General features: G+C 43.4%; 1 protein-coding gene across 1 annotated transcript; it reads left to right on the top strand.

The window, feature by feature from the left end:
* The first annotated feature begins 1,448 nt into the window (after positions 1-1,448).
* LOC136712539 (uncharacterized) lies at positions 1,449-13,236 on the top strand. Its single transcript, XM_066689180.1, has 3 exons — positions 1,449-1,782; positions 10,215-10,386; positions 12,210-13,236. The coding sequence occupies exons 1-3, from the start codon at positions 1,471-1,473 to the stop codon at positions 12,404-12,406; spliced, it is 681 nt and encodes a 226-aa protein (XP_066545277.1). The 5' UTR covers positions 1,449-1,470; the 3' UTR covers positions 12,407-13,236.
* Positions 13,237-13,721: the final 485 nt, after the last annotated feature.

Genomic DNA, 13,721 nt, shown 5'->3' with positions numbered 1-13,721 from the left:
GTTGCTGAAAAAGGACAGAGATTGAGAGATTTGAACCTATTTATATTGTCCTCCGTTATTCTGAATCTCTGCTTGCCTTTCTCTGAGTTGGATTGTTTCTGTACCATGTAATTTTGCACCTTGCTCTTTGTTGTATTTGAACATAAAAACAAACAAACATTCTCACAGAACAAGAACAAATGCTGGGTTCTCATTAAAACTGTCCCCCCTCCCCCATTTCCTTCTATCAACTGATTTATAATCATAAATCACTCAATCAGAGAAGTTGGGTTTATCCAATGTGACTTAAACTTTAGATCGGGGGTGTCCAATGCATCAAAAACGGCTGCATCAGGGTCACTTACAATAGACCTTGGTTTACATCCAAAGTATTGAGGTTAAGTGAATTGCTCAGGGTGACAAACAGTGAGTCCATGTCAGAGACAGGATTGGTGCCCAGAACCTCCTGGTATTAAGTTCTGTACCTTAACCACTCAACATAGTATAGTGCATTTGATGATTTGACTTGGGGCCAGATTCTCCAATACTGAAAATCGTTCATTATGGGGAGGCCTCATCTACAGGGGACCGTGACACCATTTGTATTACGCCTGATTTTATTGTAAAATCCATTTGCCGGAAATGTTAACGGTCGCATACACATTCTAAATATTCATGATCCTGAATGCTAATTCTGATCTGAAATGCGCGTCCACGTCAGAAGTCTATAAGTGCTGACTGCCAGGCCATTCCCTGCTTGACAGTCCGGGTGTGAGTGTCATTCCCGGAACAGAGCTGAGGAAAGGAAGGGGTGTATTTTTTTAGTCATTGTAGTCAGTCACAGTTTTTTTGCTTAGGTACCCAGAGTGCATAATCCTTTTCAAATGCAGAGTAAATAAATACAACATTTCAGTCCCATGACATGGTAATGGAAAGAAAAACAAACGAGGAAACCTATCTGGAGATTCTCTTTCACAGTACCACTGATCATCATAGTACCAACTTTAAACATTTGTGTGTGGTTATACAGCTCTGTGTACCTTGGCTGTATAATTAAATAAAAGGCTCATCTTTATTTGTTCATGGTGTTCATGTGGCTTCAGGCAGGGCTTTAACGGGCTTGTAGATTTTTTAAGTAAATCAAAATGTTTGAATAAATCAATTCGGTTTGGACTCTCTCCAATTATTTTGTTACCACTTGGTTAAATGAGAATATATTTTCTGGTGACAGTTCAAAGCGTCACATTTGAACTGGTTTGGTTAGTGTTTCCGGAGAAGCAAAGCAATGGCCTATTACTAATATTAATATTTAACATCTAGTGTGCAGGCCAACTGTGGCTTTGGTAAACTGGAGTGTTGGTGTAACTGTACAGACCAGGGTCAGGCCCATGTGTTTGCAGGGCTTTGGTGGAAATTTAAACCTGCACTGCAACTGAAAATCTGTCGCGTTTTGTGTTTTCCAGCTATGAGCCACCGCCGGTGTGGGTGGACATGAGGAGTCCCCCTCGGGAGAGGCTGTTCCAGTACAGGGTGCCACCCCCACCCCCTCCCTCGCTGGGCTTCGAGAGACCCAATAAGCCCTTCTCCCATTTCCCCCGGGCCGAGTCCTGCCCCTCGCCCCCTCCGCAGCTCCTTCCCCCGCCCTGCTCCCCACTCACTGACCACAGCTCCCCTGGAAACCTCAACCACACCCCCAGGAGCCTGGACCCTACCCAGACGTACCAACCCACAGCCCAGGACCAGCCCAGCAACAGTGGGGGAGACCTTTACTCCAGCCCCAGGCCCTGTCCACTGGAATGCACAGTAAGGCTTTTTTTTTTTTTTGTCTTAAGAAAACACTCGCTTAAAATGCTTAGGGGATTAATTAGTGATTTTATCCTACCTCACAGAGGGAAGTTTACAGCTCAGGTAAGTGACCCGAAATGCTCTCTTCCCCAGTCACTGTGGAGACGAATAGTGACAGACGCCGGTTCGTTAGAGTAGTTTGAGGGTTAGGACAGTTGAAAACAGGAACAGCAGCACAGTCAAATGAGGATTTTCAGAGGGCGATACAGGGTGAACACAGATTGTTACCATTTTGTGATATGGTAATAGTGTTTGTTTCTATATTTCTGTGTTTTGTTGAATGGATATCGTGGGTGGCGTGGCAGTGGCTGTCCTGGGACACACCAGGCTGAGGTATTGTGGCCTTGTCAGCTGCACAGAGGGAGAGGTGGCAGGAAGCGGTTGGCCACCTAGGGTTTAAGATGGGGTTGTTGGGTGGGGGGGAGGTTGGGTAGCAGGGCCTCTGCTGGTCAGGGATCCTATTGCTTATACCTTAGTAATTTAGGATTGCTATTACAAGGCGGTGGACACTTATCCAACCAAGGTATTTCAGTTTTTAATACAGTTTCTAGAATTCCTAGAATAGTTTTTCCACTTGTAAGTCGTGAGGTAGGATGTACATGGGTAAATGGGGGAAAAAAAAAAAAAAAAAAAAAGAGTGCATTTTAATTCCAGGCAACAAAAGGTGAAAATCTAGAAAGGGGGTGTAGACTTACTATAGGCACTGTATATGTATATTGATCAAACATGGACAAAATATGTAAATCAAAGATAGCCAAAGAAGCTATTGAATGCATCCCTAGAGATTAAAGAAGCCCTGAATACCTCATTAAACAGGTGAAGATAAACTTTGCAGACATCTCATGGAAAAGGGAAGCTATAGATAGAAGTGAATGGAAACCTCTTCATCCAGCAGTGAATCTATTATAGGCTGATAAGATGTATCTGTGTGTGCCTGTATGTGTATAAATGTTTATATTCAACTTACTAATACAGAGGAGAAACGGTAAAGTACCTTTTCCTTTTTTTAATTTTTAATTCTACACTGTTCCAAACTAGAGTCTGTGCTTGGTTTCTGATGGGGCAGTAGCCGTCTGCAGCTCCTTCCCGCTCTCCCCTCGGCTGCAGGGAGATTCGGTCTCTCCTGCCTACATTTTACTCCTGCAGCTCCTGTCCATCCGTCTTGCCCCACCAGGCAGCAGCGGTGACAGCAGCAGCTCCTGGGGCCGCGCAGCAGGCAGTATATTACAGGGAGGGAAGTCCGCTCAATCATTTTTATCTTAAAGGGGGAACCATTAAGGGGAAGAATAATTTACGGTGATTAAATGTTTAGCCTCGTAGATCGTTAACTAAGCGATTTAAGTTATGATGCCGAATTAGGGATGTTGTGTCCCGTGCCAGGCTGGGACTGAGGAAGAGCGAGTGCTGGACTGTGTCAGAGGGGAGACGGCAGGATGAGGTTTGAAACGGTGTTGTATTCCTTTTGCTCCCAAGAGAGGTGTGCTCCTCCTTTTAAACTTTGACCCGTCTCTTTGGAAAATGCCAGATGAGATTAATTGATTGTTTCCCCATTGGTCCTCATTCAATGAAAAGGCCCCCCAATTCCACTACATTAAAACATGCAAGTGTGTTCTAATTATGGAATTGACACAGTGATGGGTAGTTTCACAGACAATGTGTAAATGTATCCTGGAGTAGGCTTAGTTTTGGACTAGTTAATCAGGAGCTAAATATTTGGAAACCCCAGATCATCTTAGATTAAATAATTATGGATTCAAAAGTCTGTGACTAAAATAGTATAGAATTAATCAAAGCATGTCTGCAATCAAAGCACAGGTGAGTCCGGTACAACTTTTGAACGGTAGTGTACATCCATAAATGATTGCAGAAGTTGCCGTGATCATCGTAGTTTATTGTATCACTTCTTCTCTCCGGTCTTACTGGAACATGCATATGATCATACATTGTCCAAGTAATAAAACATTTGCAGGTGCTGTGGAAGAACTGCCATTATTGGAAAATAAACCTACCCCCTTGCAAAGTGAAGTTAGGCATCCACATAGTTCTGAACTTCACCTGATCTTCAGCTGCCATACTCAAGGGGTATTTTCAACCTTTGAAATTAATTTTCATTAATCTAGATCAAATGAGTATTTAGACGAGGAATAGATATCACCATAGACATCAAGTAAACCTAATTATTTTTATAGTTTTTTTGTTTTGTTTTTTAAATAGAGAAACTCTTCATCCGGGCCAGACGAATAATACATTTAAGAGATGTTAGAGTTGGATTCGGATAAAATAATTTGCTTTTAAAGGCATGATATGATATGCAGATTTTTGTTGTCCTTCGTATTTTTTTAATAAGCTTTAGAATGTAACCTGCTTATCCTTAGTTGTTTTAGTTTGTAGACCCAGTATGTGGCCATTAAAAGGCCTGGGACATGTTTCTGTATATGAATTGCTTAAGTTTCACTGAAAGAGTGTTCATCTCCAATGATGATGATGATTATTATTATATATTTTTCTTCATTTTTTTCTTCATTTGGATGCATTGAGAATTTAGGATTGTGGTGCCAAACTGCTTATAGAGGATAAGTTTCTTAGGTGATGTCACAGAAATCCTCTAACATCTGGTCTTGACATCTACCACCAAACTGCATTATAGCCAAAGGCTGTCTTCTTTTGGTTTTCTTCACAATTGACCCTGACCATGCCCCTCATAACCCTTCCTTGGCACTGCTTTTTTGCCAGCACGGGCCCTCTGTGAGCCGTGTACTGTGCCTGGTCAACAGCCAGCACAGATCAGGTCATTACTCGGGTTACTAACATCACTGCTAATATTACATGGGGAAAACTGTTGGTCCCGGCCCTTTTACAGAGCTTGTCGCACAGTAACCTTGTGGCATCTGCTGTGCGCTCAGTGAGTTGACATCACCGTGTGTTCCCATTGGGCTGTGTGGGGAACTATTTAATCTCCATCAGTGTTTTTTTTTGTTTTTTCCTCTCTTCCCCCAGTGTATGTAAGATGACTGTTTGTGTGTGTATGTCTGTGACTGCAGCTTGCTGATATTAAAGTGTGTGTTTGTGTGTGTGTTGTATTGCGATTTGTCCTTTCCAGCCCGGTTGAGTTGCTGCATGCCATCCTCTTTGTTCCCATGTTATTTAATATAATTCCTGTAAGTGTGCTTTTAGTGCATGCGCTACACTGCTCCCTGGCTGTATTTTAAGCAGCTCTCAAGCCAGTGGCTCGGTCATTATCTGTTTACACCAATTGACTCTGCCGTTTCGTCAGCCCCTTATCTCTCTCTCTAAAGCAATTCAAGGCAAGCGTGCATGAAATTATTTCTGTGGTTATGAATAGCTGCTTGAAATCTTAACGCTTACCAGAGGTCGCCAATTTAAATGAAATCATGTTCAGCAGTTTCTTCTTGCATGGCTATCGGGTTGTAAAAAAAAAAAAATTAAAAAAAAAAAAAAAAAAATATATATATATATATATATATATATATATATATATATATATATATATAAGGATTTGTTAAGCGTTGCTTGAAGCGAAGACGTGGGGGTGACGCACAGCCTCGGAGGGTGGTGGGGGTGGGGGTGGAAATGCAGAGGAAGCAGCTGGCCAGATGTGTCACCACATTATATAAATTTTCTGTGGAAAAGGTACAATTTCATCCTTTTCCTGTGCTGCTGTGAAGCAAATGAAGATCATTTTTATCTTTTCACACACATCCTCGTAGCTTCTCTTGTTTTGCAAAAAAAACTAAAACAAAACAAAAAAAAAAGTTTGGCAAAATGCTTAGTCATTCTGACAGGAATTTTAATAAATGGCATACAGTGTGTACAACCCTCCCCCCAAATGTGAATCCACCTGTTAGAATTTGATTTAGATTTTGGTTTATTTTTCATAATTTTTGTTTAGAATTGCCAATTTATTTTGTGAATGTGCCCTTCCAATTTGGGAATTGGCAATTAGCGTGCTTCACTACGGCCCTGGTGTCCAAAGCAGGAGGGATGCAGGTACCTCACACACAAACAAGGTCCCAGAAGCATGTACTGTCTACCCATCACTTACTGTTCATACTGTACATCCGCAGAGCAATAGTTTCATGGGGGGGACAGATGATCGTGCTACGGAGCTCACAGGCCCACAGCTCACCACCAGGGGAAAGCCTGGCTCAGTCCAGCAGCGGTTGAGTGATTTCGTGTCCCACCCCGTTGGGAATGCCGTGTTAGTCTGCAATGACATGGTCAGGATGCATACCTCTCCAGACAATAGAGCCAGCCTGGCCTTGGGTGGGATGTGTTGGCTAGAGTTTCTGGTGCTGGCTGTTCCCCTACCTGTAGTCTTGGATCTCTATGTTGTGGTGGTGGTGGTTGTAGTAGCAGCATCAGTCTTTTGTTGTTTTTGATTTGTAGTTGTAGTTATCGTTGGCCTAATTTCTTACCAGACACTGAATTCAAGATGACTTGTTCCAAAATATACACATTTCCCAAAGCATTTAAGTAAGTGTGATTTCAGTAAATTGACTAATAGGAAGTACACAATTATAGTGTGTAAATCAGAAATGTAATCATTAGATCAGGGCAATGTGCAGTGTGGTTGAAGCAGGCCTAGGAGAGGTAAAAGGAAGGCAGTTTAATAGTACCTGATTAAGTACAGCTATAATAGGGTGCGTACAGAAACCAAGGGAGTAACTCAGTGGGAAGCAGGTACAGTGGGGGAAAAAAGTATTTGATCCCCTGCTGATTTTGTACGTTTGCCCACTGACAAAGAAATGATCAGTCTATAATTTTAATGGTAGGTGTATTTTAACAGTGAGAGACAGAACAACAACAAACAAATCCAGAAAAATGCATTTCAAAAAAGTTATCAATTGATTTGCATGTTAATGAGGGAAATAAGTATTTGATCCCCTATCAATCAGCAAGATTTCTGGCTCCCAGGTGTCTTTTATACAGGTAACGAGCTGAGATTAGGAGCAATCTCTTGAAGGGAGCGCTCCTAATCTCAGCTCGTTACCTGTATAAAAGACCCTTGTCCACAGAAGCAATCAATCAATCAGATTCCAAACTCTCCACCATGGCCAAGACCAAAGAGCTGTCCAAGGATGTCAGGGACAAGATTGTAGATCTACACAAGGCTGGAATGGGCTACAAGACCATCGCCAAGCAGCTTGGTGAGAAGGTGACAACAGTTGGTGCGATTATTCGCAAATGCAAGAAACACAAAATAACTATCAGTCTCCCTCGGTCTGGGGCTCCATGCAAGATCTCACTTCGTGGAATTTCAATGATCATGAAAACAGTGAGGAATCAGCCCAGAACTACACGGAAGGATCTTGTTAATGATCTCAAGGCAGCTGGGACCATAGTCACCAAGAAAACAATTGGTAACACACTACGCCGTGAAGGACTGAAATCCTGCAGCGCCCGCAAGGTCCCCCTGCTCAAGAAAGCACATGTAGAGGCCCGTCTGAAGTTTGCCAATGAACATCTGAATGATTCAGAGGAGAACTGGGTGAAAGTGTTGTGGTCAGATGAGACCAAAATCGAGCTCTTTGGCATCAACTCAACTCGCCGTGTTTGGAGGAGGAGAAATGACCCCAAGAACACCATCCCCACCGTCAAACATGGAGGTGGAAACATTATGCTTTGGGGGTGTTTTTCTGCTAAGGGGACAGGACAACTGCACCGCATCAAAGGGACGATGGACGGGACCATGTACCGTCAAATCTTGGGTGAGAACCTCCTTCCCTCAGCCAGGGCATTGAAAATGGGTCGTGGATGGGTATTCCAGCATGACAATGACCCAAAACACACAGCCAAAGCAACAAAGGAGTGGCTCAAGAAGAAGCACATTGAGGTCCTGGAGTGGCCTAGCCAGTCTCCAGACCTTAATCCCATAGCAAATCTGTGGAGGGAGCTGAAGGTTCGAGTTGCCAAACGTCAGCCTCGAAACCTTAATGACTTGGAGAGGATCTGCAAAGAGGAGTGGGACAAAATCCCTCCTGAGATGTGTGCAAACCTGGTGGCCAACTACAAGAAACGTCTGACCTCTGTGATTGCCACCAAGGGTTTTCCCACCAAGTACTAAGTCGAAGGGGTCAAATACTTATTTCCCTCATTAACATGCAAATCAATTTATAACTTTTTTGAAATGCGTTTTTCCGGATTTGTTTGTTGTTATTCTGTCTCTCACTGTTAAAATACACCTACCATTAAAATTATAAACTGATCATTTCTTTGTCAGTGGGCAAACATACAAAATCAGCAGGGGATCAAATACTTTTTTCCCTCACTGTAAGTGCAATTTTAATGAAAGGTCTGAGTATTTCACAATTTGCTCAGTTACTGGGATTTTCACGCACAACCATTTCTAGGGTTTACAAAGAATGGTGTGAAAAGGGAAAAACATCCAGTATGCGGCAGTCCTGTGGGCGAAAATGCCTTGTTGATGCTAGAGGTCAGAGGAGAATGGGCCGACTGATTCAAGCTGATAGAAGAGCAACTTTGACTGAAATAACCCCTCTTTACAACCGAGGTATGCAGCAAAGCATTTGTGAAGCCACAACATGTACAACCTTGAGGCGGATGGGCTACAACAGCAGAAGACCCCACCGGGTACCACTCATCTCCACTACAAATAGGAAAAAGAGGCTACAATTTGCACAAGCTCACCAAAATTGGACAGTTGAAGACTGGAAAAATGTTGCCTGGTCTGATGAGTCTCGATTTCTGTTGAGACATTCAGATGGTAGAGTCAGAATTTGGCGTAAACAGAATGAGAACATGGATCCATCATGCCTTGTTACCACTGTGCAGGCTGGTGGTGGTGGTGTAATGGTGTGGGGGATGTTTTCTTGGCACACTTTAGGCCCCTTAGTGCCAATTGGGCATCGTTTAAATGCCACGGCCTACCTGAGCATAGTTTCTGACCATGTCCATCCCTTTATGACCACCATGTACCCATCCTCTGATGGCTACTTCCAGCAGGATAATACACCATGTCACAAAGGTCGAATCATTTCAAATTGGTTTCTTGAACATGACAATGAGTTCACTGTACTAAACTGGCCCCCACAGTCACCAGATCTCAACCCAATAGAGCATCTTTGGGATGTGGTGGAACGGGAGCTTCGTGCCCTGGATGTGCATCCCACAAATCTCCATCAACTGCAAGATGCTATCCTATCAATATGGGACAACATTTCTAAAGAATGCTTTCAGCACCTTGTTGAATCAATGCCACGTAGAATTAAGGCAGTTCTGAAGGCGAAAGGGGGTCAAACACAGTATTAGTATGGTGTTCCTAATAATCCTTTAGGTGTGTGTGTGTGTGTGTGTGTATATATATATATATATATATATATATATATATATATATATATATATATATATACACACACACAAACACCAGTGCACTGATTCTGTCCACTCCACTCATTTTAACAGGCGGAGAGAAACACCTGGAGAGCGAGGAGAGAGGGGAGAGGAAAATTGAGAGCAGCAGGCTTTATTTATTTCTTCTTTGACATTAATTATTTTATTTATTTATTTTTAATTTGTTGTCTTTGTTTGAAGGCAATTAGAGAGTGGGTCTTTTGTGTGAGGAGGGCAATAGTAAAACGTTGATGCAGCAGATTAAAATCTGCGTGAACAGAGGCTGGGGCCCGTGCTGTCTCTGGCGGGTGATTATAGTGGGCTAATTTGTTTTGATAAAGTGCAGCAGATAGCAGGACTATATATAGGCTCCTCTGACACCGCCTCTGGGGGGTGGAGAAACGATGGTGAAGGGTTTGGGCTCGATCTTTTAAGATGTGTAGCTTCCAGGGTTTCGTGTTTTAACCTTCCTCTGTCAGTTTTGGAGATGTGGGTTTTGAAGCCTCCCTCTCCAATGTATTTTTCCAGATTTATCTACATTGCATTTTATAGTTGGAATGGACCACATGGAGTATATCTGGGATGAACTTTAATAACATTGAATAGGAAAGCGGTTTGAGGAGTGGCATGGTATCCCTCTGGCTGCCAAGAGTCGTAATACAGTTTAAGGCTGAGGGTGGACCTACACCTCAATAAACAGGGAATTTATGCACGTATCCTTTGTCCCGATACCTTCAGTGTTGTATATACAGCCGTCTGTGGGCGGGGCTTGGCTTGCCTGGTGACAGTGACTGTCGGCTGTATTTCTTGCCACACTGTGTCAGTGTCTCTGATATGAGAGAAGTGCTGAGTGGCCTGTTTGTGTGGCAGGTTGTTTTGTGAGCACAGCAGAGGGACAGATCCTCCTGCAGGTCTATCAACCACACACCCCCTTCTACTGCACAGGCCCGGGGGGGTGGCATCGGACTCCTGGGATGTGGCCGAGTGTAACGCACATTCACTCTCTCTCTCTCTCTCAGGTGGATGAGTGGATTGGGGGGCGGCGTCTGTACGAGCGGGGCTCCCCCTCTCTCTACCCCCCAGCTGAGTCGCCCCCGTCCCAGGCCGGCCGGGACCCCAGCTCCGTGTGGGGACAGGACACCGAGAGACGGGAAGGGCACAGTGAAGGGGAGGCGCAGGACAGAGATCAGGGTAAGCCAGGGGAGGTTGTCTTAAAACCATTGACTTTATAATATACACACACACACTCGCGCACACTGGTGGGAAATGGGCAGAGATCAGATGGAGAAGAGACGGAAAAGTCCCTCGAGGGGAAAGGGTGGCTTGGGGAAGGTGGCAGAAAGGTGTTGGGGAGCCGAGTCTTTAGAGCAACGTGCCTGACACAACAGCAGTCATCGGTACGGCCTTGCAGGGGTTAAGCAGCTGTTAGTTGGGGGATGTCTGTACACCGTCTCTACAGGGCCGCTCTGGAGCTCATGCATTCAGTGCAGATAACTCACAGGATGAATCACCAAAGGCTGTTGAAAAAGCAAAATTTAAACATGCCTGTATTTATCCTTCTGGGCTCTTTTAATTTCCGCACTTCAGTCATGACTAATGCACCAGTCTGAAGAGAGCCTATATATAAATTTTATATATATATATATAAAAAATATCAAATATAATATAGTATATGGTGTGTGTGTGTGTGTTGGCTGCCGCAATGGAACATGTAGAGATGCAGTTGATTAGAAAGCTGGAGTGAGTCGGGGGGGCAACAGGCTGGAAATGGTGACCTTTCGGTGATTGCTGACTTGCTGCAGCTTGGTGGGAGTGTGGAAGAGAAGGGGCCTGAAGGAATAGCAATGGTTTAATTAGTAATCGCTGCATGATCTCTGACCCTACACTCCTGTGATAAAGGTATATGTGGCTCAGATCTGTTTTTGTTTCGGATTTTTTTTTAGTTTTTCCATTTTGAATCACCCAATTATTTTTGCAGTTATTATTTGGAATAGTCAGTAATTTTGGCCCATCACTCGGGCTCGGCGATGAGACCAGGTGCACGTCATCCAAGCCGTCTACAGCTTCTCTCTCGCTGGCTGGGCCCAGCTGCTGCCACCATAGGATTTGAGACAGCTGCAACTGCTAACCTGAGCAATTTTGGTTTGATTTGTATAGTGCCAGGCAGATGTCTGCATATTCCTGGCTGGCTTTTGGGTTGCCCCTGCATTTTAGTTCTCGGAAATTCAGCCACTGTTTCCCTCTGTGATTAAATGCCAGTTGCTCTTCCTCCCTTCGTCTCAGGACTGGGTTTCTGCCCTCGTGATGCCCTCTCATGTCTGGCCTTCCTTCTGGAGGGCCGGGTCTCTGGGTCACTCATCCCGATTCCTTACAGACAACCCCCCGTGCCCTGCCCGCCCTGCCGAGACTCCCCCAAAGCACAGCAATCAGCCTTGACATCTCCGAAATCCAATATTGCTCCATTATTGAGAGAAACGCAATACCTGTAACTCATACATTAGACACAGAACATGTATTGATTTTATTGCACAAGCTGCCGGTAAGCGGTGTTCTCTCCAGCATACTAAATTCACAGCTTTTCCAGGGGCCTGATGAACAGTCGAGATTGCTCTCACTCATCCCTCTTGTCAGAGCCCATTACACCCAGCAAATTAGATGAATGTCTTTCTCGTGGAGCCGCAGCCCCACACCCTGCTCTGTATTTTCGCCGTGTGTTGTTGGATCGTGGTGAGATGAGGTTCTCGTCTCTGCGAAATTAAACCAGGTCCTGAGCTGGGCGTGCTGATCTGAGCAGAAAGGGGATGTGCATCGGCCTTGCCCGGGCTTCTAATTTGTTGTTGTTGTTTTTTGTTTGTTTTTTGCTCAAATTAAATTCATTGCAAACAAGCAATTATACTCCTTAAATTGCACCTGTTCATTGATTTAATAGATTAATTTATTTTCTGCAGTTGGCATGATCTTAGCGGTACAGATTAGAGCATTTTGATTTCACTAGTTCTCATTTCTTTCCACAGGCCAGCCGGACAGTGAGGACTCCAGTGGTCCCCTCAGCCTGGATCAGGACCTCACAGCTGCTTCATACTCCAGTGTACTGCAGACTCCGCCCCCCTCGGACTCCAGCTGCACCCCCAGCGACCCCCTGACCTTACTGCAGGACCTGGGCCGGCGGGGGGTGGAGGACGACAGTGCCTACTACTCCTACTTTCACTGAGCGCTGGGGGGGGACAGGTTCTTTTTCATTTTTTTTATATATAAATCAAATAGTTTTTGTTTTTATTTTTTTTCTTAATGATGACTTTTGATGTCTTGTTTTTGAAGACAAAAAGATGCAGAAGATTTTTTTTTTTGGCCTTAAAACAATGCATTTACCTTTTTTATTTTTTTGCGAACCATTGATGTTTTTTTTTTTTCTTCAGAGGGTGGGTTTTTTTTCCCAGAGTTGGGGTGGGAGGGATTTAATGCGATGGATTTTTGTTGTTGTTGTTTTTTGATTTTTTTGGAAAGAGGAGCGAATTTACGCAGTGGGATACGCCAGTGCAGAGGTTTATTTATTTTATTTTTATTTTATTTCCCAAATCCAAACCACTTATAAACATCACTCTTGATCAGAGGAAGCCACTCAATACTACGGTCTTCTACCACCGACTTTAACCCATGCCACCGCTATACCTTCATGTATGATAGTTATGCATTTACTTACCTAGAAGATGAACTGTCTGACCAAGTAATCTTTAAACTGTGGACCATTCATATGACCAAAAAACTGCTTTCCTTATTTTGTAAATTTTTCCTTCTTTTCATATGTATTAAATTGGATTATTTAGTTTAAAAAAAGGTTTATGGTTTCTGTAGGTTCATATGTGAATTTGAATCACTGCTTTTATGTAATCCTCTTGTTCCGTTACCAGATTTCTAACCCTATCGGTACTTCGCTGCTCTCCTCTGTGGTTGGAATCAAATTTAGAATTATTTTTCTTAATGTATGTATTAATTTTTCCTTTGAGACATGTAGTGATTTAAAATTAAAATGTTTTGATGTTTTTTTTTTGGGGGGGGGGGTGGGGGGGGTATTTTGATTTACTCTTTTATTTTGGCTACAGTATGTTATTTTTGTTATTTAATGGAAACCTAAAGAAAAAAGTAAATATTTTGGTGAACAGACTTTGGGTTGGATGGTTTTTTCTTAGAGAGGGAGACGGACAGACACACACACACACACACACACACACACACACACACACAAGTGCCCTAATGGTTAAAGATCATGTTAACCTTGACTAATCGTCTATAATTTGATCTATTCCGTTTTTGAGAGCTTCTGAAAAGGCACAAGCAGCTCCGCAGCTCTCAACTAGACTTGGAGAACCTGCTGTAGAGAATCTCTTTGGTATCAAGATTATGTGGGTGAGAAATGAGTAGAATAGACGTATCTGACCCTGGTCTTCGGGAGCCCCAGTCTAGCAGGGTGTATTAGGTTTTTATAATTTAATCAGCATCTCGGCATCTTCTACTCAATGTCTGGCCAA

The sequence above is a fragment of the Amia ocellicauda genome, chromosome 17 (assembly GCF_036373705.1).
Source record: "Amia ocellicauda isolate fAmiCal2 chromosome 17, fAmiCal2.hap1, whole genome shotgun sequence".
Lineage (NCBI taxonomy): Eukaryota > Metazoa > Chordata > Actinopteri > Amiiformes > Amiidae > Amia > Amia ocellicauda.
This window is presented reverse-complemented; position numbering and strand designations above follow the sequence as displayed.